This window comes from Rhinopithecus roxellana, chromosome 13 (genome assembly GCF_007565055.1).
Source record: "Rhinopithecus roxellana isolate Shanxi Qingling chromosome 13, ASM756505v1, whole genome shotgun sequence".
NCBI lineage: Eukaryota > Metazoa > Chordata > Mammalia > Primates > Cercopithecidae > Rhinopithecus > Rhinopithecus roxellana.
Window position 1 is genome coordinate 31,616,779 of NC_044561.1, and position 27,360 is coordinate 31,644,138.

General features: G+C 36.9%; 1 protein-coding gene across 1 annotated transcript in view; it reads left to right on the plus strand.

Moving 5' to 3' along the window:
* Positions 1-27,360, plus strand: part of LTN1 (listerin E3 ubiquitin protein ligase 1) — a 67,732-nt gene that overhangs the window by 25,372 nt on the left and 15,000 nt on the right. The window contains exons 10-24 of the mRNA XM_010364936.2: positions 1,024-1,833; positions 2,299-2,340; positions 7,511-7,700; positions 8,827-9,066; positions 9,972-10,125; positions 11,014-11,158; positions 11,539-11,725; positions 15,120-15,279; positions 16,237-16,341; positions 21,197-21,339; positions 23,140-23,275; positions 23,477-23,621; positions 24,804-25,017; positions 25,502-25,739; positions 26,072-26,146. Of these exons, the coding sequence (XP_010363238.2) occupies positions 1,024-1,833; positions 2,299-2,340; positions 7,511-7,700; positions 8,827-9,066; positions 9,972-10,125; positions 11,014-11,158; positions 11,539-11,725; positions 15,120-15,279; positions 16,237-16,341; positions 21,197-21,339; positions 23,140-23,275; positions 23,477-23,621; positions 24,804-25,017; positions 25,502-25,739; positions 26,072-26,146 (2,984 nt within the window). The remainder of the gene's footprint in view (positions 1-1,023; positions 1,834-2,298; positions 2,341-7,510; positions 7,701-8,826; positions 9,067-9,971; positions 10,126-11,013; positions 11,159-11,538; positions 11,726-15,119; positions 15,280-16,236; positions 16,342-21,196; positions 21,340-23,139; positions 23,276-23,476; positions 23,622-24,803; positions 25,018-25,501; positions 25,740-26,071; positions 26,147-27,360) is intronic.

Genomic DNA, 27,360 nt, shown 5'->3' on the forward strand with positions numbered 1-27,360 from the left:
AATAATTGAGGTGAAATCATTCAGCTCTTTTATGATATGAAAGACATCTTCAGGTTAACTTTTTCAGAGTTCTAGGGGAAAATTTATGTTTTTCAGTTATTAAATATGAAATTTTATAGTGTTTTACAAATACTTTGTTTAAATTTTATTTCTCTTGAAAATTGAACTTCTCTATTTTTTACCTTCTATGAGTGGAAAAAACAGTTTTTCCTCTACTCTCACACCATAGTAATCAACACAGAAGACTTCTGTGACCAAATATGTGGGGATTTCTCCCCACCCAGCAAGCAGTCAGTTCTGCAGCAGACACCAGCTGTGTGTCCTTCAATTCAATTCTGACTGTCTACCTGGAGATAGTGTCAGATCTCACTGGCTTAGGACTCAGTCCCACAAGACCGCTCCCCACTTCTGATGCCAATCGCAAGCCCCAGGCTGTTTTACGTGAACTTCTGACCAACCAGCTATACATCTTAATTGGGGATCCCATGACCCCCTCCTGGGGTTTGCTTAATTTGCTAGACTGGCTCACAGAACTCAGAGAAACAATTTACCAGTTTATTATAAATGATATTACAAAGGATACGGATGAAGAAATGCACAGGGTGAGATACGGGAAGGGGCGAAGAACTTCCACACCCTCCCTGGGTGCGCTACCCTTCAGGAACCTCTACAAGTTCAGCTATCTGGAAGCTCCCTGAATGCTGTCTTTCTTGCATTTTTATGGAGGCTTCATTACTAGACATGAATGATTAAGTAATTGCCACTGGTGATCAGCTTAACCTTTAGCTGCCCTTGTATCCCTGGAGGTTGGGGAGGTATTGAAAGTTCTAGTCCTTTAATCCTGCCTTGGTCTTTCTGGTGATCAACCCCCATCCTGCTATATAGGTGCTGCCAGCCATCAGTTAACCCATTAGCTTACAAAATGATATCACTTTGGAGATTCCAAGGATTTTAGAGTTGTGTGTCAGGAGGTGGGGTTGAAGACCAAATATATATTTTATGATATTATACCTTTTCTTTCAGTTGATCCCTTTTATTGATGCAGTTCTCAAAGACCCAGGGTTGCAACATGGGCAGCTATTTAACCATTTAGCAGAAACTCTAAGTTCCTGGGAAGCCAAAGCAGACACGGAAAAAGATGAAAAAACAGCTCACAACTTGGAGAACGTACTGATACATTTCTGGGAAAGACTGTCAGAGATTTGTGTCGCAAAAATCAATGAGCCAGAAGCTGATGTTGAGTCCGTTTTGGGTGTATCTAACCTATTACAGGTGCTTCAGAAGCCGAATAGCTCATTGAAGTCAAATAAAAAAAAAAATGGTAAGGTTAGATTTGCTGATGAGATACCTGAAAGCAATAAGGAGAATGAAAAATGTGTATCTTCAGAAGGAGAGAACATTGAAGGCTGGGAATTAACAACTGAACCTTCTCTCACTCATAATTCTTCAGGCTTTTTGTCTCTGCTAAGGAAAAAACCTTTGGAAGACTTAGTCTGTAAACTCGCAGATATAAGTATTAATTATGTCAATGAACAAAAGTCAGAGCAACATCTAAGGTTTCTTTCTACTCTGCTTGACTCCTTTTCTTCAAGCCGAGTATTTAAAATGCTACTTGGTGATGAAAACCAGAGTATTGTCCAAGCCAAACCTCTTGAAATAGCCAAGCTTGCACAAAAAAATCCTGCGGTGCAGTTTTTATATCAGAAACTGATAGGCTGGCTAAATGAAGATCAGAGGAAGGATTTTGGTTTCCTGGTGGACATTTTGTACAGTGCTCTCCGGTGCTGTGACAATGATATGGAAAGAAAAAAAGTCTTGGATGATCTAACCAAGGTATTCCTGTTGTATATCTTTTCAAACTATTTTAATAATAGATGAGTAGAATGAGCCTGCATATTGCTTTCTGGTTGTTTCTTCACTGTGAGTGTCAATTTTAGGACAAGCAGTATATTCTTGATCATGATTTGGGAAATATCTAAGGCTGCTGGGTAGATGTTCAGCAGTATCAGGATGACAAATACTTGTAATGAAAAGGTGAATTCTTTTAATCTATACATTTAAAAGGGTGGATAAGAACATTTTAGTTTTGTATTGGTTTCATGGGTACTTCATTTACTTTTTAAAAGTTTTAGCTGGACATGTTGGTGCATGCCTGTAGTCCCAGCTACTCAGGAGGTTGAGGTGAGACAACTGGCTTGAGCCCAGGAGTTCTAGACTAGCCTGGGCAACATAGCCAAACCCCATCTCAAACAAAAAGTTGTTCTAGCAGATTGTTTCTAACTCTTTTTCTTTTTTCAGGTGGACCTGAAATGGAATTCTCTTCTTAAGATTATTGAAAAGGTATCTTAGGGATTTTTTTTTTTTTTTTTGGTACTTATGGGAATAGAAATATTATAACTATAGTCCTATTCACACAATAAATATGGTCAGTCAGGTTCTGTGTTAGAGAACTTCCTCATTATTGTAACTTTCTTCCTATAATGTGGGAAGATATGTGTTCTTTTCCTTTCCTGTAGTATTTTTCTGGTTACTAATACTAGGGAAAAATGAACAGGCTCTGGAAAATCCAGTGTTTCTTTCCTAGAAGGTAACAAAGGCAGATTTAAACATTTTATTATCTTTTAATTAAGGCTACAACTTTCTGCTCTTATCCTAGTTACTTTTTCTACTGTAGAAATGGATTGGTGGTTCTAGCTTTGGCTAGAACACGAGAAAATTAAGTTTTCTCTACTCTGGAACACTAAGTAGGTAAATAAAAATCTTCCAGTCTTTGTATGATTGCCACTAAGAAAATTAGTGGAAAGAATAATGAAAAGAAATGAAGGAACACAAACCATTTACAAGTTTTCAAAATGGCTTAAGTATTCTTTCCTAATGAGGATGTAAATGTTATAACTAATACTTTTCCAACTGTAGAGATGTTATGACTAGCTACCTAAAATTCGTACTCCTTTTTAAAGCATTTTCAAATGATTTTTCTGTTTTCATAGCTAACTCCAATTTGCAAGTTTTTTTCTATTTTTTAAATTGTAGTAAAAAAACACATAGCATGAAATTTACCATGTTAACCATTTCTAAATGTACAGTTCAGTAGCATCACGTATATTTATATTGTTGTGCAGTTTCCATAACTTAATTCGTCTTGCAAAACTGAAACCCTGTATCCATTAAACAGTAACTCCCCATTTTCCCCATGGTTTTATTTTTACAAAATAAATACAGAATATTTATTATTTTTCAATGAGGAATATGACTTATCAGGCACACTATTTGCCTTAGTTTATCTAGTGCCTTCTTTCCCTGTAGCCAAGTTATATGAAGAGCTAAATTATCAGAAAGCTCCTTGATAAGCCTTGAATCAGAGCAGGGGGTGTAAATAATTTGATAAGAGTAGACTAACGTATCCATTTCCAACTTAGGAATGTACCTGCCATGAAGTGCAAATACTCACATCTGTGTGGAAGAATATCCTCTTCCTGAGCAGTGATTGGAAGTTCCTAGCCAGTGTTTGCTGCCTGCGCTTCCATGACTCACTAGCCTCCTCATCTCCTTACAGCTAGGCAGCTTTCATTAGATATGTTCATACTGGCATATCTCAGAGACATCGTAAGTTCAGTTCCAGACCACAGCAATAAAGCAAGTTACACAAATATTTTGGATTGCCAGTGCATATAAAAGTTATGTGTACACTATAGTCTATTAGGTGTGCAATAACATTATATCTGAAAACCAATGTACATATCTTAATTTAAAATTACTTTGTTGCTAAACAGTGCTAATGATCATCTAAGCCTTCAGCGAGTTGTAATCATTTTGCTGATGGAGAGTCTTGCCTCGATGTCCATGGCTGCTGACTGACCAGGGTGGTGGTATCTGAAGGCTGGAGTGGCTGTGGCAATTTCTTACAATAAGGACAACAGTGCAGTTTACTGCACTGATTGACTCTTCCTTTCATGAAAGATTTCTCTGAAGCATATGATGCTGTTTGATAGCATTTTACCCAAAGAAGAACTTCTTTCAGAATTACAGTCAATCCTTTCAAACCCTGCCACTGCTGTATTATCTAAGTTTATATAATATTCTAAGTCCTTTGTGGTCATGTCAACGATGTTCATGCCTTTTCACCAGGAGTAGATTCCATGTCAAGAAACCACTTTCTTATCTGTAAGAAGGAACTCCTCATCCATCCACATTTTATTATGAGATTACAGCATTTCAGTCACACCTTCAGGCTTCATGTCTCATTCTAGTTCTTTGCCTCTTTCCTCCACATCTGCAGTTACTTCCTAAAGTCTTGAACCTCCCATAGTCATCCATGAGGGTTGGAATCAACTTCTCAACTCCTATTAATGTTGCTCTTTTAGCCTTTCCCATGGTTCATGAATGTTTTAATGACATCTAAAATGGTGAGTTTTTTCCAGAAGGTTTTCAGTGGACTTTGCCCAGATCCATCAGAGGAATCACTGTCTATGGCTGCTATAGCTTAATGAAATGTATTTCTTATTAATAAGACTTGAAAGTTAAAATTACTCTTTGATGCATGGGCTGCAGAATGGATGTTGTGTTAGCAGGCGTGAAAACAACATTAATTTCCTTGTACATCTCCATCAGAGGTCTTGGGTTAACCAGGTGCATTGTTAATGAGCAGTAATACTTTGAAAGGATTTTTTTTTTTTCTTTTTTTCCTTCATTTTTCCCACAGTGGGCTTAGGATATTCAATCAACCACACTATAAACATGTGCTGTAATTTAGTCCTTGTTATTCTACTTATAGAGCACAGGCAAAGATTTAGCATAAGCTTAAGAGCCCTAGGATTTTTAAAATGAGAAGTGAACACTGGCTTCAACTTAAAGTTACCAGCTGTATTAGCCCCTAACAAGAGTCAGCCTGTTCTTTGAAACTTGGAAGCCAGGCATTGACTTTTTGCTAGCTATGAGAGCCCTAGATGGCATGTTCTTCTAATATGTGACTGTTTTGCCTCCACTGAAAATCTCTTTAGTGTAGCCACCTTCATTATTGATCTTGGCTAGATCTTCTGTTTAACATGCTGCAGCTTCTACATCAGCACTTGCTGCTTCACCTTGTACTTTTGTATTGTGGAGATGGTTTCTTCCTTTAAACCTCACGAACCACCCTTTGCTAGCATCAGACTTCTTTTGCAGCTTCCTCACCTCTCAGCCTTCACAGAATTAAAGAGAATTAGGGCCTTGCTCTGGATTAGGTTTTGGCTTAAGAGAATGTTGTGGCTTGTTTGATCTTCTGTCTGGACCACTAAAACTTTGTCCATATCAGCAGTAAGTCTGTGTGACTTTCTGTTACTCTTGGGCTCACAGGAGTGGCACTTTTAATTTCCTTCAATAACTTTTCCTTTGCATTCACAACTTGGCTGTTTGGCACAAGAGGCCAGCTTTCCACCTCTCTTGGCTTGCAACGTGCCGTCCTTGCTAAGCTTCATCATTTCCAGCTTTTCATTTAAAGTGAGAGATGTGTGACTCTTCTTTCCACTTGAACATTTAGAGGCCATTGTAGTGTTATTAATTGGCCCAGTTTCAGCATTGTCTTGTCTAAGGGAATAGGGAGGCCCAAGGACAGAGAAGAGAGATTAGGGAACGGTCAGTCAGCGGGGCAGTCAGAACACACACACAATATTTGTTAATTAAGTTTGCCCTCTTACATGGCAGTGGTTTGTGGCACTCCTAAACATAATCGTAACATCAAAAGTCACTGATTGCAGATCACTGTAACAGATATAATAATGAAAAGTTTGAAATATTGTGCGAATTACCAAAATATGACACAGAGACACAAAATGAGCTATTGTTATTGGTTGAAAATATATTGTTGTTAAATGGTGCTAATAAACTTGCTCGATGCAGGGTTGCCACAAATCTTCAAGTTTTAAAATTGCGGCATTTACAAAGCACAATAAATATAAGCCCAATAAAATGAGGTATGCCTGTACATTGTGTTGAACTTTTTATCTTGCTAACTCGAGAGGCATTTTATTCAGAAGTTTATTTTGTTTGCCAGGATTCTGCAGAATAGATTGGTTTTACTTGGCAAACTACACTGGGAAAGCAGGTATCACAGCCATCTAAATTCTAAAGTAGTTTTTCTTGTTTTATGGAACCTTAATACTTTATGAGCAGAGTCTTAAAATCATCTTTTTTGAGACAGAGTCTCACTCTGTTGCCCAGCAGGCTGGAGTACAATTGCACGGTCTCGGCTCACTGCAGCCTCTGCCTCCCAGGTTCAAGCGATTCTCCTGCCTCAGCCTCCTGAGTAGCTGGGATTATAGGCACCTGCCACCATGCCCAGCTAATTTTTGAATTTTTAGTAGAGACAAGATTTCACTGTGTTGGTTGCTCAGGCTGGTCTTAAAGTCATCTTTTAAAAAAACAATCAATTAAAAAACAGATTTGAAAAAAAAAAAAAAAAAAAAAAACAGATTTGAGTTTTGGAACCATAAAAGGACCTTAGAGATTTTCTAAGTTAATCTTTCCAACTTTCAAATTAGGAGATAGGCCCACGCTGATTAAAAGATTTGTCCAAGGTTGTAGGCTAGTTAGTGATAAAGCTTGGACTAAAATATAAGCTCTGGTTACCTACAATTTTTAAATAAAAGGATAAAGTTTTCCAAGCACTACCCAATCTGCACTTGGATTTTTTTTTTTCTTCCAGATTGCTTTGAAATGAACCAAGTTGCAAATTCCTTTCTTCTCAGCCCTTAAAGCAAAAGAAGCTCTGGGAACATGGATCAGCATGCTTTAGGGGTGGATTTACAGTTTTTTTTTCTTGCTTCCCCACCTCATGAAAATAAACAAGTTGCTGTCAGATATCTGGCCCTAGTAACTCTATCAGAGAATTTGGGGAAATAAATCCCATTGTTCATATTGAAGTTATTTACCATTATTATACATTAATTGTTCTTTAATTTTAGCAAAATTAATGAACAAAAATTTATAGAGCATTTATAAATCTATCTTCAAAGTTTATTCATTATTCATTGAACATATCTACAGTGTTGATAGCAGGTATCAAAGAAGTTTAAGACAGTCTCTACTCTCAAGGAACTTACAATCTCATTGGAAAGACAAGATATACACAGATGAAACATTTAAATAATTATACAATCCAGTAAGTGCTTTAGAAATTCAGAGAAAAGCAGTGATCATTGTGGGCTGGAGTGGATGGGGAGACTCCATAAAGTAGGTGGGATTTGTACTGATTTTCAAAGAATGGATGGGATTTTAAGTAAAAAAAAAAAAAGGTATGGGGGGGAATATTTATGGCTGGGAAGGTAGCATGAGCAAAGCATGGAAGTGAACATCCTCCAGGCTTAGTGGGGAACAGGGAGGATACCAGTCTTCCTAGAACTTCAGGAGGAGGAGGAGGGGGGATAGAATTGGAGCCATCATAACGAAGGGAGAGTAATATGGTACAAGTAATATTTTGGACAAAGAGTATTTGATCTTGCTGTTAATCTTTGCTTTAATTTTATGGTTTTAGGCATGTTCTAGTTCAGATAAACATGCTTTAGTAACTCCTTGGCTAAAAGGCGATATCCTTGGTGAGAAATTGGTCAACTTGGCAGATTGTCTTTGTAATGAGGACTTGGAATCCAGGGTATCTTCAGAATCTTACTTCTCAGAAAGATGGACTCTTCTAAGCTTGGTGTTATCCCAACATGTTAAAAATGGTAGGACTTTTGTTTTCTAATAGGGGATAATCCATTTCAGCTTTGTGGGGGATTCCATGGGGCTCAGGTTACGTGTTATTGGTTGAAAATAACAGGACTTATTCATTCAAAAAAATTTTTTTTCTTTCTTTTTTTTTTTTTTGAGACTGAGTCTCCCTCTGTCATCTAAGCTGGAGTGCAGTGGTGTGATCTTGGCTTACAACATCTGGGTTCAAGTGATTCTTGTGCCTCAGCTTCCCAAGTAGTTGGGACTACAGGTGCATGCCACCATACCTGGCTAAATTTTGTATTTTTAGTAGAGATGGGGTTTTGCTGTGTTGACCAGGCTGGTCTCGAACTCCTGACCTCAGGTGATCTGCCTGCCTCAGCCTCCCAAAGTGCTGGGATTACAGGCATGAGCCGCTGCACCCAGCTCATTTACGTATCTTAATATTGTAAGCACCCTAATTGTTTATTAATCTTCATACCATGACTTGGAAGATATTTAATATTTTTAGTTCTATATCGTAAAGGTTTTTTTCTTTTTTTAAACTCATATAGGCCGGGCGCTGTGGCTCAAGCCTGTAATCCCAGCACTTTGGGAGGCCGAGACGGGCGGATCACAAGGTCAGGAGATCGAGACCATCCTGGCTAACACGGTGAAACCCCGTCTCTACTAAAAAATACAAAAAACTAGCCGGGCGAGGTGGCGGGCGCCTGTAGTCCCAGCTACTCGGGAGGCTGAGGCAGGAGAATAGCGTAAACCCGGGAGGCGGAGCTTGCAGTGAGCTGAGATCCCGTCACTGCACTCCAGCCCGGGCGACAGAGCGAGACTCCGTCTCAAAAAAAAAAAAAAAAAAAACTCATATAAAGTTGACTCATGACTTAAAGCGTTTTCATTGTAGCAAAGTTGCTCACCCTAACTGTGTAAACTATTTCTGTTTTCTACTTAATTTAAAACTGCCTTTTTTATCTGAGGGCCTTTATGTGTGAGAGAATGTGTTGATTTGTTGATAAATTTTGTCTAATACATAAACACCATTTTAAAATCCAGGAAAGACCCATAGAATTATTAATCCAAAGTAAGATATTTAAAAATACACGTTAATATTTTTATTTTTTGTCTGATTGAACCTTTTTTCTCTAGATTACTTGATTGGAGATGTATACGTTGAAAGAATTATTGTTAAACTTCATGAAACTTTATTCAAAACAAAGGAATCATCAGAAGCTGAAAATAGTGATTCATCAGTGTCTTTTATCTGTGATGTGGCCTATAACTATTTCAGCTCAGCGAAAGGATGCTTGCTAATGCCATCATCTGAAGATTTATTATTAACTCTCTTTCAGTTATGTGCTCAGAGCAAAGAAAAAACACATTTGCCAGGTAATAGCCTACTGCTCAAATGTTTTGTTGGGAATCTCCGGCTCTGACCTTCATAGTGAGTGTAAGTGCCCAGGTTTTATTAATTGAATCATAATGTGTTTGAAAGTTGAAAGCATTTTGAGTAAAGGGCTACAGTCTTAAACACTTTCAGCTTTAGAAACCAAGTTAAAGATGTAGTAGATATTATTTCTAAAGATCTCACTTGATATTCAAAGAAATTTGGAATGAGCCCTAATTGATTAGGTAGAATCTTAGTCCATTCAGCGGTTCTGGCATGTTCCTTAATTTCTTGATGCCTTAGTTTCCTCATTTGTAAAAGGGGGATAATAATATCCCTTTATTATAGTAAAACATTCAATCTTTGGTGTATATCAAAATAGAATTGAGATTATCTTTTTAAGGACTAGATTCTTGCCTTATATGCTAATTCAGACTTATTTGTGAAAGGAACATACAACAATACCATCTCTAGAGAGCTCTCCTCCAACCCTTCATTGTTTCTTTTTTTCTTTCCTTCTTCCTTCCTCTTTCTCTCTCTCTTTTTTTCTGCTCATCATTGTCTACCAACCCTGTCTTAAATACTAACTCCTGTATTTGGAAAAGGTGTAATAATTTTTTTTTAATGTCTCCAAAAGGACAATTCTTGTAAATAAGTTCAAGCATAAAAAATGTAACTTTAAATATCTTACCATTTTATATTTATATGATACGAGCTAGCTTGTATGATTGCATGTTTATGACACAGTTGCTTTGTTTGGCAATGAATTTTGAATGGCAATTTAAAATTTTTCATTTTTAAATGGTATTTTAAAAAATCTCAGATCTGCAGAGTTGTTTCAAACATTTCGTGCTGATTAGAGTTAATTCAGTGAGATTACAAATTCCTGTTGACATCTTGATTTTAGATTTTCTTATCTGTAAACTGAAAAATACTTGGCTCTCCGGTGTAAATTTATTGGTTCATCAAACTGACAGTTCATATAAAGACAGTACCTTCCTACATTTGTCTGCTGTGTGGCTAAAGAACCAAGTTCAGGCTTCATCTTTGGATATCAACAGGTAACCTTTTTTGAGCTTCGCTTCGGTATCTTTTTTATATTTGGTCAGTGTCCTTAAATAAGATTCCATGATCAGTGTGAATGCCATGAAAAATGACTTGTAGGGCTTGCACCTATAATCCCAGCTACTCAGTAGGCTGAGGTGGGAGGATCAGTTGAGGCCTCCAGGAGTTCGAGACCAGCCTGAGCAACATAGTGAGATGCCATCTCTTAAAAAAAAGAAAAATGAAAAATGACTTGTTAGGTAACAAGATCCAAACAAATTTTTCCAAAACCATTTTGTTTCAATGACCATCCATTTAAACTGCCAATTAATTGAAGGATAATTTATTATAACATACCTGCTGGACTCATAACTTATAGGCAGTAAAGTGATGGTAATACAATCCTTTGTCATAGGCCGCTGTGCACTGTAGCCTCTCATGGTCACCACATGTACTGATTGTCCTTGGTTATTTATTTTTGGGGGACAGGTAGGCACTGTTTTAAGGTGTTGAATTGCAAGTATATTTTACATCTCATACCTACATCCATATAATAAAGGAGAAGAGAGAATGCATTTAGAGGATATTGGGGTTAGGTAAAATAATGCTGAATTTCATAAGGTAGCTATATTCCTGAAATACCTGGTCTGAAATAGGTCAGGTCCTCTTCATTCTGAGATAGATAGGAAGCAACACTAGATTTCAGATGATAAATATTGGATTACTTCCCCAGTGTGACTGTGTTATGTTGGTGTGTTGTCGGTGGGGGAGCATCACTTACCTCTTTTTATTTTCATCATTTCTTTTTGTTCAGGTAAACTATTATAGGGTATTTAATATGTACTGGGGTATTCAAACTAGTGATAGCATAACTACAACAGTTAAGTTTTTTGCATTATTTTTAGTCTCCAAGTCCTCTTGTCTGCTGTTGATGATTTGCTAAATACACTTCTAGAGAGTGAAGATTCTTATCTTATGGGAGTTTATATTGGAAGTGTAATGCCGAATGACAGTGAATGGGAAAAGATGAGGCAGTCTCTTCCTATGCAGGTATTTTTGAAATTGAAGAGTACGTATCTCATTCTGAAGTTTGGATTTCATGCAAGCTTGAACACTTTTTATTTTGGGGAAGAAAAACATAAATAAAATGAATATTTTGCTTTGCTTTGATGTCTTTGTACACTCATATACTGGATGTTTGCTTTTTGCAAGACACCATTTGACAGTGGCAGTGGCCATGGTACAAAGACTTAAGACCTAGTTCTGTACTTAAGGAGTCTTAAAGAAATAGACATGTTGATAATTTCCTGTAATAGAAAACAAACTTCTAGGTTTCTGTTGTTTTGGTAATATTCTCACAACTTCATTTTTGTTCAGTCTTAATTGCTTAGGTAATAAATAATTTTGTATATAATGTACTCTTTTCACAGTGGTTACATAGACCTCTTTTAGAGGGAAGATTGAGTTTGAATTATGAATGTTTCAAAACAGATTTTAAGGAACAGGACATAAAGACACTTCCCAGCCATTTGTGTACTTCAGCATTATTGAGCAAAATGGTCTTAATTGCACTGAGAAAGGAAATAGTCTTAGAAAATAATGAGCTTGAGAAAATAAGTAAGTATATATGAGCATTTACATATAACATAATGCATGAATAAATATAATCTTGAAATAATCTTGATTATACTGCAATTTAAATCTTTAATTCAAGAATCTTCAGCTTCCTTTTTCCTATTTTAATCATGAGAACCTTGAAGTTACTTAAGTGATGAATATTAAATTGCAAATTAGATACAAATATATTGGAACCTTGCCATAATCTTGTTAACTGTGGATCATAATTTGGTGTTAGCTACTCAGACTGTCATGACATCAATATAAAAAGATCCTGTGACACATACCCTAAAGAAAATGGGTGAGGCTTTGGTGTTTTTCAAGGATTCAGAATTTTCTGTTGATTAAAAAAAATTGATACCTGATAATTGTACATATTTTGGGTTACACTGTACATATTTTGGGTTACATATTTTGGGTTACATGTGGGTTACATATGTACATACATAGAATGTGTAGTGATCAAATCAGGCTAAGTAGGATATTCATCACCTCAAACATTTATCATTTCTTTGTGTTGAGAATATTTCAGATCTTCTAGTTATTTTGAAATATAAATCATTGTTAACTATGGTCATCCTACTGTGTTATTGAATACTAGGTCTTTTATCTTCTCTCTAACTGTATTTTGGTACCCGCCTCTCTTCATCCCCTGCTCTCCTTTACCCTTCTCAGGGTAACCATCAGTCTATTTTACTACTCTGTCTTCATGAGATGCACTTTTTTAGCTCCCATATACAAATAAGAACATGCGATGTTTGTCTTTCCATGTGTAGTTTATTTCATTTAGCATGATGATGTCCAGTTTCATCTGTGTTGCTGCAAATGACAGGATTTCATTCTTTTTTTTTTTTTTTTGAGACAGAGTCTTGCTCTGTTGCCCAAGCTGGAGTGCAGTGGCGTGATCTCGGCTCGCCACAACCTCCGCCTCCCAGGTTCAAGTGATTCTCCTGCCTCAGCTTCCCAAGTAGATGGGACTACAGGTGCACGCCACCATGCCTGGCTAATTTTTATATTTTTAGTAGAGACAGGGTTTCACTATGTTGGCCACGCTGGTCTCGAACTCCTGACCTGTGATCTGCCTGTCTCAGCCTCCCAAAGTGCTGGGATTATAGAAGTGAGCCACCGTGCCTGGCCTCATTCTTTTTTTAATGGCTGAATAGTATTCCATTGTGTATATGTACTACATTTTATGTATCCATTCATTCATTGATGGACACTTAGGTTGATTTCATCTCTCTCAGCTATTGTGAATAGTGCTGCAGTAAATATATGGGGGTGCAGATACCGGTTTTCTAAATACTCAGTGGGATTGCTGGATTGTATGATAGTTCTGTTTTTAGTTTTTTGAGACACTTCCATATCGTTTTTCAAAATGGCTGTACTAATTTGCATTCCTACCAACAGTATATAAGTTCCTATTTCTCTGCATTCTTACCAACATTTGTTATGTTCTTTCTTTTTTTTTTTTTAGAGATGGGGTGTTACTATGTTCCCAGACTGGTCTTTATCCTGGGCTCAAGCAATACTCTTGCCTCAGCCTCCCACAGTGCTGTGATTACAGGCAGTGCTACCATGCCCAGCTTATTTCTTACCTTTTTGACAATAGCCATTCTAACTGGGGTTTTGATTAGCATTTCCCTGACGATTACTAATATTGTGCATGGGATTTTTTTTTTTCCTTTCTTGTTGTTGAGTTGTTTGAATTCCTTATATATTCTGTATGTTAGCCCCTTGTTGGATGAATAGTTTGCAAATATTTTCTCCCATTCTACAGATTGTCTCTTCACTTTGTTGATTGTTTCTTTTGCTGTGCAGAAAGCTTTTAGTTTAATATAGTCCTGTTTGCCTATTTTTGTTGCCTTCGCTTTTGAAGTCTTAGCCATAAAAATATTTGCCTAGACCAATGTCCTGTAGCGTTCCTTGATGCTTTCTAGTTGTTTTATATAATTTCAGTTCTTATGTTTAAGTCTTTAATCCATTTTGAGTTGCTCTTTTTAGATGGTGAGAGATAGAGGTCTATTTTCACTTTTCTACATATGAATATTCAGTTTTCCCAGCACGATTTCTTGAAGAGGATGTCCTTTCCCCAATATATGTTCTTGGCATTTTTGTTGAAGACTTTGTCAGTTGGCTGCAAATATGTGGATTTATTTCTGGGTTCTCTAGTTCTGTTCCATTGGTCTGTGTCTGTCTGTTTTTATACAGATACCATGCTGTTTTGATTCCAGTGGTTTTGAATACTTTTATATTTCATCACGCTCTAATTTTTTTTTCTGGCAAGTGGACGTTCAAATGTTGAACCCTAAGAGGACTTAGGGCCTCAGCAAATTTCCCTGTTTCAATAAATGGTTTAGAATTATAGGTGATGGTGTGACTTTTACCAGATGGTATTAAAGGTAGAGGATTTGCAGAAACCCTGTATCAGTCTTGTTTGTAAGCCCTCAGCTGTAACACAGTTACTAGAAGGGGGAATATATGCTCTGTGGAAGAAAGTTGAAACACCTCTTTTGGGCAGCCAGCTTCACATTCAGTTAAGGGAAAGGAAATTAGCCTGTAGTTTACATTGCTCACAGAGTAAATCTGGGCAAACCCAAAACTAGTAAGTAGAGTAATAATTTTTTGTGTTACTAATTACAAACGCAATATTATTTCTTTAATTTTATCGAGCTCATTGGTCAGATATTATCATTGTTTATGTTACCATGTCTTGATTAGAGTTGCTTAGCTGTTAAGTGTAGGATTAGATTTTGAACCAGGTTGCAATGCTTCTCACTCCAAAATCTATACATGGCTTTATAAAAGGGAGTTGTGACTGTGTATTAGAAACCTATGAGATGCCAGGCTTCATGATAGATACTTGTCCATTTAATTCTCATTGCAGTCCTGTGAGTTAGTTTGTAGTATCCTTATTGATAACTATTGATATAGCTTGAGAGAGAGACGCAGATTTGAATCCACCCCAATCTGTCGCTGAGGCCCCATGTCCTTTTACTGTATCATACTGTCTCCCATCTCTCCCATTTGCCATGGACTTCTCACCTCAGGTCTTGGGTCCCTTAGTTGTTTTTCCTGTCTGGAACTTTTTACCAGTTTTGCCAAAATGGTAGGAAGATTCTTTCAGTATCTCTAGTAACTTAGGTTCTTGTCACATTCTTAACTAATTAGAAAAAGGACCAAGTAAAATTTGGGAAAAGGGTGATATTTTGTATCAGACAAATATTCTCAGTTTTCATTATCCTTGAACATGTCAAAGCAGATCTGAAAATCAGTTCATAGGTGTTTTGAGATGAGTGAGCACAACAGTGTTAGAAAACAAGGCAGAGAAGTGAAAATAATTGAAGGGTTTGTTCACAAAGTACTTTTGATAATTTGGTGCTGTCTCTTCTCTTAGTTGCGGAACTGCTTTATTCACTGCAGTGGTGTGAAGAATTAGATAACCCACCTATTTTTCTAACTGGATTTTGTGAAATGCTTCAAAAAGTGAATATTACGTATGATCACTTACGTGTACTTGGTAATACTTCTGGCCTTTTGCAGCAGTTATTTAACAGGTAAGAATCTCTTTCAATTTCTGTTTTTGAAATGACTGAAATGACTAGGCTACTTCTTTATGGCTTTGCCTTCTATAAGAGGTAACCCTACTTCATGCTAATGTTTCAGTCAGAGGATTGATCTAAACAATTCCTATTCTTAATGATAAATAGTGTATGAATTCTAAATACTTCATTTAACCTTCTCAGGGGAAGATATTTGTATTCCACATGTCTTATTAAATCCATAAATACATTCAGGGATCAGATGACAAAAAAGAAGTAGAAGCTTGTAGAAGTTGTTTTGATTTATTTGTGACTCATCCTCCCAGTTCTCTGATTCATCCTTTATCTTACATGTTATTATAGGTGTGTCTTAATGTTATGACCATAAAGCTCTCTCCCCTAGATTAGGAAGGCAGGTATGAAAACAGTCCTTGTAGAATATATAGTAGTAAGATGTTTAGCTTTTTGAAATTACCATGTTGAACTGCTTTAAGGGTTTATCATTTGCCGATAGTATTTTGAGCATGCTTTGCTATGTCAGAGGACCCAGGCTTCCTTTCCAATCCCATTCTACTTAGTTGACACTCACAACTTTCCTCAGAATCAAAGAACCTCTTTGATTGTTCAACTTAAGCCAGCCTAAGTGTCCTCTGGGAGATGTCTTTTTCCCAGCTACAGCCTCTGGTTTTCAAGCCTGATCTCTAAGATCATCTCCCCTATTGGGACTGAAGAGACTGTGGAGTTTCCTAGGGATGAGAGCTCAATACCAACTGTGAAGGAGTGTTGAAAGCCTAAACTCCCAGTTCTTTGGATAATTACTGGCAGTTGCTTGGGTGCAAAATCTTAGGTGAATTGATGCCATCACAAGGTGCCTTATTTAATTCTGTAAAAGGAATCCAGCTAGCCAGTGTTTAAACATTTTATTCAGTACACTTTCAAAATGGAATATAATTTTTTTCTTTCTTTTTTTAGGTCCAGAGAACATGGCACACTGTGGTCTCTTATTATTGCTAAGTTGATTCTTTCCCGAAGCATTTCATCTGATGAAGTAAAACCACATTATAAGAGAAAAGAAAGGTATTCTTATTTAAAATGTTTTTACTTTGTAATTTACTGTAAATGGTCACTTTGGCAGCCCCTAATTAATGAATAATCTGTAGTGAATCAAGAAAACAGGTTTAGGAAATGAGGAAATTAAAGACTTCAAGGCAAATTAAATTGTTTTAGGTTGGGGACATACCTTTTTATTTATTTATTTTTTTGGAGACAGGATCTCACTCTGTTGCCCAGGCTGGAGTTCAGTGGTGCGAACATGGCTCACTGTAGCCTCAACCTCCTGTGGTCAAGTGATCCTCCCACCACACCCTCCTGAGTAACTGGGACCACAGGTGTGCACCAGCACACATGGCTAATTTTGTAATTTTGTAGGGATGGGGTCTCACCATGTTGCCCAGGCTGGTCTCGAACTCCTGGGCTTAAGCAGTCCTGCTGCCTCAGCCTCCCAAAGATCTGGAATTACAGGTGTGAGCCACCATGTCTGGCCCATACCTTTTTTTTAAAGTAAGTAGTTTCAACTCCATAGCCTTTTGTTGTAGAATTTTATATGGTACTTTTTTTTTTTTTTTTAAGCCAACACATTTCATGAACTTGTTTTCTTTTCCCCAGAAATCTTTCTGATAGAAATATTTACTTCTGCCCTTTCCTAATACTCTTTTTCCATCACTTTATTTGCTATATGGAAATGACAGGGAAAGTTACTCTTCTCTTAAATAACATCATCCTATTGAAGTATGTTCTAGAAATGTAACAAATGTGTTCTGTTCTTCAGACAAAGAGATAGCTTGTGGGTTTGGGTGTGCTGGTGAAGCTCAGCATTCAAATTAATACTTAGCTGAGATTTACCAAGAGGCACTCTGAATTTACAGATTTACCGAGAAGAATTCTGAAATGATAGATACGTGTTTGGGCATAGAATTCTAAATTAAATTTTGATCATTTTTTATCTTAAAAGTTTTAGAAAACTTTTTATTTTGAGGTAATTGTAGATTCACATGAATGTGTAAGAAGTAATACAAAGAATAAAAATCATATATCTACCCAGTGGTACTGTTTTGCATAACTTTAGCATAGTATTACAACCAAGGAAAAGGTGTTGATACAGTCAGTTGACTTAGTTTACATGCACATGTTTGTGTATGTTTGTGTGTGTGAGAGATAGAGTGTGTGTGTGTTCTACGTAGCTCACATCTGTGACCACCACCACAGTCAACTACAGAACAGTTTCATTATCAGGATCCCTTAGGTTATCCATATGTAGCCTCAGCCACCTCCCTTCCCATTGTCCTAATCCCTAGCAACCACTAATCTGTTCTCTTATGTTTGTAATGATGTCATTTAAGAATATTATATAAATGGAATTGGCCGGGTGCAGAGACTTATGCCTGTAATCCCAGCACTTTGGAAGGCTGAGGTGAGAGGACAGCTTAAGCCCAGGAGTTCCAGACCAGCCTGGGCAACATGGCAAAACCCCATCTCTACAAAAAATACAAAAATTAGCTAGGTGTGTTGGTGTGCGCCTGTAGTTTCAGCTACTCATCAAGCTGAGGTGGGAGGATCACTTGAGCTCAGGAGGCGGAGGTTGCAGTAAAGGCAGAGGTTGCAGAGAGCAGAGATAACGCCACTGCACTCCAGCCTGGGCAACAGAGTGAGACCCAGTCTCAAAACAAAACAAAACAAGACAAAAAACAATATTATATAAATGGAATCATACTGTATGTAACTTTTTGACATTAGCTTTTGTAGCATAATTAAAATTTTTTTCTGATTATAAAAGTAATGTGGAATTAGCTAAAGAACTATTGCAACTAATTACTAAGGAGATGGATGTATACCACACAAAAATGAATAACTTTTTTATTCACCCATAGTAATAAATTTAAAAAATGGTATGGGAAAAAAAGATTCCATTCACAATGACAACAAAAACTATAAATACTTAGAAATAAATTTAACAGGCCGGGCGCGGTGGCTCAAGCCTGTAATCCCAGCACTTTGGGAGGCTGAGACGGGCGGATCACGAGGTCAGGAGATCGAGACCATCCTGGCTAACACGGTGAAACCCTGTCTCTACTAAAAAATACAAGAAACTAGCCAGGCGAGGTGGCGGGTGCCTGTAGTCCCAGCTACTGGGGAGGCTGAGGCAGGAGAATGGCGGGAACCCGGGAGGCGGAGCTTGCACTGAGCTGAGATCAGGCCACTGCACTCCAGCCTGGGCGACAGAGCGAGATTCCGTCTCAAAAAAAAAAAAAAAAAGAAATTTAACAAAAAAATTACAATTGTAAAACTTGAATAAAGATCTCAAAAGAAGGTGGGAAGATTAATTGTAAAAATGATTGTGTCAACCTATAATTTCAGTGCGATCTCAATCAGAATTTCAGCAGTTTTTGATAAAACTTAGTAAACTGTTCTGAACATAGTATACATTTGGAGGAAAAAGTTATCAAAAATAAGAAATTTTTGAAAAAAGTGAAAGAAACTGCATGCCAAATATAAAATATAATATTGAATTATAGTAATTAAGCAGTATGAAATTGAAGAGTAGACAAATCAGTGGATACAGTCCAGAAACCTATCCACACATATATGTGAATTTAGTTTTTAATATAGGTGGCATTTCAAATCAGTGTGGTGAATAAATAATAATGATATGAAAATTGGTCATGTGTTTGGAAGAAAAATACTGAGACCTCCTCCTTTACATTATATGTAAATATATATATATATATTTGATTTTGCAAAAATGAAAACTTCTTGCAACCTAAGTGCCCATCAGTGGATAAATGGATAGATAAAAGTGTGATATAACCGTATAATGGAATATTATTAAGCCTTAAAAGGGAAAGAAATTCTGACATGCTACAGTCTGTATGAACCTTGAGGACATTATGCTGAGTGAAATAAGCCAGTTACAAAAAGACGGATACTCTATGATTCCTTTTATAGAGTAGTCAGATTCATAGGGATAGAAAGTAGAAGGTGGTTGCCTGGGGCCGACGGTGAGAGAGGAATGCAGCATTCGTGTTTAGTGGGTAGAGTTTCAGTTTTGCAGAATGAAGAGGTCTGGAGATTAGTTGCACAATAGTGTGAATGGACTTAACACTGCAGAACTCGACACTTAAAAATGGCTAATACATTAATTTTATGTGTATTTTATGATAGTTAAAATTTTGTATATAGTATTTCTGAAAGATGAAAACTGTGACAAAAATATAAAGATTACAGGGACAAATGACAATGGGAGAGGACATTTGCAAATCAACAAAAAGTATCTGTAATATGTAGATAGTTTATATAAATCAGTAAAACCCTCCAAATTGAAAAATTAATCAAAGACTTAAAGAGGCAACTCATAGATGAAATGGTCAAAGGTAGGTCAATACTGAAATGTGAAATATGAAAGGATTTGCCTTACTAATAATGACAGAAGTACAAATTAAAAGCAATGGTTTTATCCACTATATTGCCAAGAATCAAAAAGATTCATTAAGTGTGCAGCTAAACAGTCACACATGCATTTTCAGTGTCAGTGTAAATTGATTATGAGTTTTCAGAAGCAATTTGAAATTGCCAACATATAATACATTCAAACCTTTGAGTTTTCAATTCCACTTCTAGGAATATAGCCTGGAGACGTATTTATACATTCGCAGAATAATATCTTCTTAAGGATATTTATTGCAGCATTATGTGTGAGGGCAAAAATTTGGGGGGGAAAAACCTAATGTTCACGGATAGGGAAATAGTTATGACACATCCATAGTATGGAGTGTTAGGTAGATTTTGTTTATTTTTGTTATATAGCTTTAAAACAGAATAATTTATACATTCTGACAGAAAGTATATATAAGTGGTAAATGATAGAACAATATGTTTAGTGTCATCCCTTTTATATGAATAAAACCCAACTATATATATGCACAAATATGAGTATCAGTTCAAAGAAAGGACACACAGGCCTGCAATCCCAGCACTTTGTGGGGCCGAGGCGGGTGGATAACCTGAGGTCAGGAGTTCGCGACCAGCCTGACTAACGTGGTGAAACCCTGTCTCTACTAAATACAAAAAAAATTAGCCAGACGTGGTGGTGCATGCCTGTAATCCGAGCTACTTGGGAGGCTGAGACAGGAGAATCACTTGTACCTGGGAGGCGGAGGTTGCATTGAGCTGAGATCATGCATTGCACCCCAGCCTGGGCAACAAGAGTGAAACTCCGTCTCAAAAAAAAAAAAAAAAAAAAAAAAAAGAAAGGACACACAACTGGTACTATTTATTTAAGTTGAATCAATTGACTCTTTTTTTTTTTTTTGAGATGGAGTCTTGCACCATCGCCAGGGCTGGAGTGCAGTGGCGCGATCTCAGCTCACTGCAACCTCCGCCTCCCAGGTGCAAGCGATTCTCCTGCCTCAGCCTCCTGAGTAGCTGGGATTATAGGCGCCCGCCACCACACCCGGCTAATTTTTTGTATATTTAGTAGAGATGGGGTTTCACTATATTCGCCAGGCTAGTCTCAAATGCCTGACTTCATGATCTACCCTCCTCAGCCTCCCAAAGTGTTGGGATTACAGGCGTGAACCACTGTGCCTGGCAGTTGACTCTTTTTTTTAAAAGAGAACATGTCGTGTGACTAGTGTAATTTTAAAAAATCATACATGGGGAAACGTTATATATGCTCATTTTAAAAATTTATGCAGAAAAAAGGAGCAAACAAAAAAAATTCAAGTCAGCACTTGTTAAAACCTATCATAGTTTCTTTTTATGTAATTATATGTGATAGAATTATTCATCTTTTTCAATAGTCCAAATAAAAGGAATATGTGAAATAACTGTATGTTTGGAAGAAATCTAACTTGTGCTTTTTCTTTTCTTTAAACAGTTTTTTCCCACTAACTGAAGGCAATTTGCATACCATTCAAAGTCTATGTCCATTTTTGTCAAAAGAAGAAAAGAAAGAATTTAGTGCTCAATGTATACCTGCTCTTTTGGGCTGGACTAAGAAAGATCTTTGCAGTACTAATGGTTAGTTGCTTGATAATAAATATTTCATTAATTTAATTATTGCTTGAGATAAAGAACTATTTCTAATTTATAAGACCATATCTATTAGAGGTAAATTGAATTACAGCTGATTTGTTCTGAGATTATATGGATGAGTGTCATTAGACAATGGCTGTTACCATTTTACAGTACAAAAATGCTGGGCCTTGAGGGAAGACTTACACCCAGAAATACCTTCTAACCATTTCTTTTCTATCTATAGCTTTTTAAAGTTGTGCCTCATTTCTCCCTAGCCAACCAATGACTGAACATATAAAGGCAAAAATAGCTTCCGCCGTATTTAAAACACTGCACTTTTCATTTGTTTATAAATTTTTTTTTTTTTTTTTTTTTGAGACAGGGTCTCACTCTGTCACCCAGTCTGGAGTGCAGTGGCGCCATCTGAGCTCACTGCAAGCTCCGCCTCCCAGGTTCACCCATTCTCCTGCCTCAGCCTCCTGAGTAGCTGGGACTACAGGCGCCTGCCACCACGCCTGGCTAATTTTTTGTATTTTTTTAGTAGAAACGGGGTTTCACCATGTTGGCCAGGATGGTCTTGATCTCCTGACCTCGTGATCCGCCCGCCTTGGCCTCCCAGAGTGCTGGGATTACAGGCGTGAGCCACCGCGCCCAGCCTGTTTATTAATATAATCAGCACTTATGAGCACCCTACATGGTAGTTCCTGTTGTAGAGAAGACAAACATGAAGTTGTATCGTGATAACTGATGTAGCAAAAAGATGTTATTACGTATACAAGTGGCAGAAAGGAAGGAGTTTTCACTCTGCTTTGAGGGTGTTAGTGGCGATTTCATAAAGAGAAATATTTCTACTGGGTGTTGAAGGATAAATCGTTTTCCATATGGACATAGTTGGGGAAGGGCATTCCAGGTACACAAAAACATACAAGAATACAGATTGTTCATTTTGACTGGTATGTAAGATAGAAAGCTGAGGACAGAGGGTGTTAAGATACACCAGTGGATGCATTTTGAGGAATGGTAGAGATTCTAAAGAGAGGGTCCACATCAGAGCTTAGCGCATATACTAGCTGCTATTTTTTTTTTTTTTTTTTTGAGACGGAGTCTCGCTCTTTCGCCCAGGCTGGAGTGCAGTGGCCAGATCGTAGCTCACTGCAAGCCCCGCCTCCCAGGTTTACGCCATTCTCCTGCCTCAGCCTCCCGTGTAGCTGGGACTACAGGCGCCCGCCACCTCGCCCGGCTAGTTTTTTTTGTATTTTTTAGTAGAGATGGGGTTTCACCGTGTTAGCCAGGATGGTCTCGATCTCCTGACCTCGTGATCCGCCCGTCTCGGCCTCCCAAAGTGCTGGGATTTTAGGCTTGAGCCACCGCGCCCGGCCAACTTAGCTGCTATTGAGTGAATGGATGTGTAAATTATGAAACACTATGTTCTATTTTCCATTTGCTGTTTCCAGCTACTCTGTAGCTGTAGGTTTTTTTTATTTGAATGATGAGTTTGCTGAATATGTCCTGCACTTAAGAAACCAAAACAAAAACAGCATAAGTCCGTTTAAATTCCAGTATCATTCCCTTACATTCCCCTCCCCCAAATTCTCTATTGTGTGCTAGGTGCTGGGTATGGAGACAGAGTCCCTACCCTTTGCAGCTTATAAGCTCATTTGTTGACTCTTACATAAAAGCCATTTTTAGAGTTCTTAACCTGAGCACTTCTCAAGAAAGTTTTTTACTTCTCAAAGTGGACTTTTTAAAAATAGCCATATAGTTCTTAAAAATTTTTAATTTTCATTTTGAATTTTACTTCAGGAGGTTTTGGACATCTTGCCATTTTCAATTCTTGTTTGCAAACCAAAAGTATAGATGATGGAGAGCTATTACATGGAATATTGAAAATCATAATATCCTGGAAGAAAGAGCATGAAGATATTTTTCTTTTCAGTTGGTAGGTGATGCTTTATACTATGTTTTTCCTTCAGTATACAATTCAGATGAAGATTACGTATCTGTGTCACAAATTTGTAGAGTAATTATGGTAGACATTTAAGTCAGTTATTTATGAGTACATAAGATTTAAATAACATTTTCTAATTAAATGTCAATATAATTATTATTTTGTTGTCATTTGTTTTTATCTTTATCACAGTAATCTATCAGAAGCAAGTCCAGAGGTACTGGGTGTAAATATAGAAATAATCCGGTTTCTTTCCCTATTTCTGAAATATTGCTCATCCCCTTTGGCAGAGAGTGAGTGGGACTTCATCATGTGCTCTATGTTGGCTTGGTTGGAGGTAAATTAACCTGATATGTCATCACCTCTTGTGGGTCTTTGTACATACTTTTGCATCAGAACTATTTACCAATCTCATTCTTTAAGTGATGATTGTAATTGGTTCCTTTGCGTAATTTAAAGCACTTTATAGATGTTCTTCTTACCAGCTACGATTTGACAGAATAGTAAGATGATAGATTTTTAATGACTACCAGCATCATTCAGTGATCAAATCTCCTGTTATTAAAATGCTTTCTCCATTAGCTTATTATAATATTTGCAGCACAGCCCTTTTAGGTTTTATCTGTTAATGACAATTATTTTGGTCTTTTTTTGGTTATAGTTAGATTGTTTCTAAAACATACTGTATGAATATTGTGAGAGTAATGCATTAAATAGCAAATTCAGAGGGAATTAGTGTAATTTTATGACCCAGAGCAACCAGAAGTATATTACTTGTGGGCTCCAAGGCAGCAAGTCGGTCAGGGTCGAATTGGTCTCAATCTCTGCTTTGCCTACTATTAGCTATGTGACTTCGAGTTTTAAACTTAAACTCAGCTTTCTTTCTTTCTTTTTCTTTTTTTTTTTTTTTAATTTGAGATGGAGTCTCTCTCTGTTGCTTAGGCTGGAGTGCGGTGGTGCAATCTTGGCTCACTGCAATCTCCGCCTTCTGGGTTCAAGCAATTCTTGCGCCTCAGCCTCCCAAATAGCAGGATTACAGACACTCACCAGCATGCCTGACTAATTTTTATATTTTTAGTAGAGATGCAGTTTCACCATTTTGACCAGGCTGGTCTCAAACTCCTGCCCTCATGTGATCCACCCGCCTCAGCCTCTGAGCCACTGCGCCTGGCCGATTTTCTTATTTTAAAATAATAACTTACAACTTGTAGGGCTACTGAGAAGATTAGAAGTGTGTATTTAATGTATCTGACTTAGTGTTTTCTTCCATAGTTTAGAAATTAAAAAGGGCATTTGAGAATAAATTATTTATTAATGATTCTAATTCATGGTATTTAATTTTGAAGAAAAAAGTTATTTTGATGTAAAATTGTTTTATTTCTCCTGAGACTACACACTTCTACTACTTTTCATTTTAAAATTCAAAGAAATGAAAGAAAGGCTTTTCTTTATATTGGCTTTATTTGTAGTGTTCTGGTAGAAGTCTGTTTACCTATTTCATTTTTATTGTTTTTTTCAGACAACAAGTGAGAATCAGGCATTGTATTCTATTCCACTTGTGCAACTGTTTGCCTGTGTCAGCTGTGATTTGGCCTGTGACCTCAGTGCTTTCTTTGATTCCACAACTCTGGATAACATTGGCAATCTTCCTGTAAATCTAATCAGTGAATGGAAAGAATTTTTTTCCCAAGGCATCCATAGTTTGCTTTTACCTATTTTGGTGACTGTTACAGGCAAGTGAAAAAGGGAATAATAATGAGATTGATTCACTGAAAATGACTTACTGAAAATTCAAAACCAAAAATTTTGATGTTTAAATCAAATAATACTAAATAATAAAAGAAAAAGCCAGAAAAGAAAGCTTGGCTTCTCAGAAGCATCACATATGCTTCTACTTTACAGACAAAAATTGAAAAATGGCAAAGTATCCAATGACTGTTGCAAGTTAAAATAGTAGTAATTCGGATAACGTGAATGGATCACGTGAATAGAACCTGTTGAACATTCGCTTTCTTTTTAGATAAGGATCAGATAAAAGTCATGAAAACAGTTGAGATTAACTGGAATATATATTCAGGTCATGTTTCCAGTTAAGAGTGCTTTATTGTTGATGTCTAGTTTTTATTTCGTTTTCTTAAATGATACTTGATTGTGAATCAGTTAAGCTATACTAACTTTCTTTTGGGACGGGCATGTTTCTTTCCTTTTTGTCATTAGGAGAAAACAAAGATGTGTCTGAAACATCCTTTCAGAATGCAATGCTGAAACCCATGTGTGAAACATTAACATATATCTCAAAGGAACAGCTACTGAGTCACAAACTTCCTGCAAGATTAGTTGCTGACCAAAAAACAAACTTACCAGAATATCTCCAGACTTTGTTAAATACATTGGCCCCATTACTTCTCTTCAGAGCTAGGCCTGTGCAAATTGCTGTTTATCATATGCTATACAAGTAAGAATTCATCCAATTGAATCAATGTTACAGTGGTCTAAAAAATAGAATATATGCTTAGTTTTTACTTTTAATCATTTAAAAAAGTGAAATTTTTAAAAGAAGGAGATCTGACTGCTTCACTTATAGGGACACTAAGTTGCCTGTTCTTTTAAGTTATTGTTTTCTATACACAATTTATATTTTAATAGTCCTGGCTATAGTAGTTATTTTAGAGAAAACTCATTAAAACATTTACTTATTATAAAATAAGTATTGGTCTTTCTGCTCTTGAGCATGACTTAATAAACAGTTTAATATCACGTATTTTAAAATACTGTTCTAATTTCTAGATTGATGCCTGAATTACCGCAATATGATCAGGATAATCTAAAGTCATATGGAGATGAAGAAGAAGAGCCAGCCCTGTAAGGTTTTTTTAAATAATTTGTTTTATTAAATTCTTATAATCCATCTCACTTATGATGTCTTTAGAGGACTGAAGCAGCACAGAAGCTATAAATTAGAGTTATATTCATTCTACAGATAGATCTTTTTAGTTATCTGTAAGATATAAATGAAATCTAGATTTCACTCAAAAGATTGTTTCTCTCTCTTAATTGTTCTTAAATCATATTTTCCATTTGCTTCTGTTCAGTAAAACTGTCCTTGGCCATATGGTGGCTGTGGAAAGAGTGTATCAGTTCAAATATCTATTGAGCATCCACTTTGTGCAGAGTATTAATTAAATGCTGAAGGGAGTATGCAGTGTTTAGTGAGCACTTTCTTTTTCTTAAGGAATTTATCTGATACAGATGATACCGTAGCCTTATAGAAAATATAGTATATGGTAAGTGCTAAGAAGACGGATAGATAACATTTTTTTAAATGTCATTTAGACCTATAGAAGATAGCATGTGATGAGGGCACAATTAATGTACATCAGGAAGGGAAGACTTTCTTTAGAGGAAGAGGCATTTAAACTGGTCCTTTAAGGTTAGGTAGCATTTCTGCAGGACAGGAAAGACAATATACGTTACAAGAACATCATGTACAAAGGCACTGAATCATGAATGTCAGGATGTGCTTGGGCAATATTGAGTAGTTCCCACTTAATGTATACTTTTATTGACGGTGTCTTTCTTTCCTGGAATTTAAGTTCTGTGAGGGCAGGAATTTCTGTCTCTCATTTCTGAGAGAGAAATAGGCTAGATTGCTATAGGCCAGAATGCTTCCTGGTCTATAGCAGACATCATGAGTAGTATGTTGAATGAAAGAATAAATGAACCAGTGTGTATAGAGTAGGCAGGGTATAGTGGAAGATAAAGCCGAAAGGGTAGTTAAGGAGGTCCGATAAGGAATGGCCTTAAAAATGACTTTTTTGTGGGGGATTTGGGCATCATTTGGTAGGAGACAGGGCACCATCAGCTGATTCTGACACTAGTGTAGTGTGAAACATGAATTGTAAAAAGAAGCAAGCAGAGGTGGAGGTCGTTCCAGAAGTTAAATAACAATGCGTGGAGGGCAATGTGAAAAGTGGAGAGATTTTGGAGCTGGTGTTTTATAAGATCTAGTGACTATCAATATGGAATATAGAAGGCTGGGTATGTGAGATGGAGGGGTTGAAGGAAAAGACCTGAGA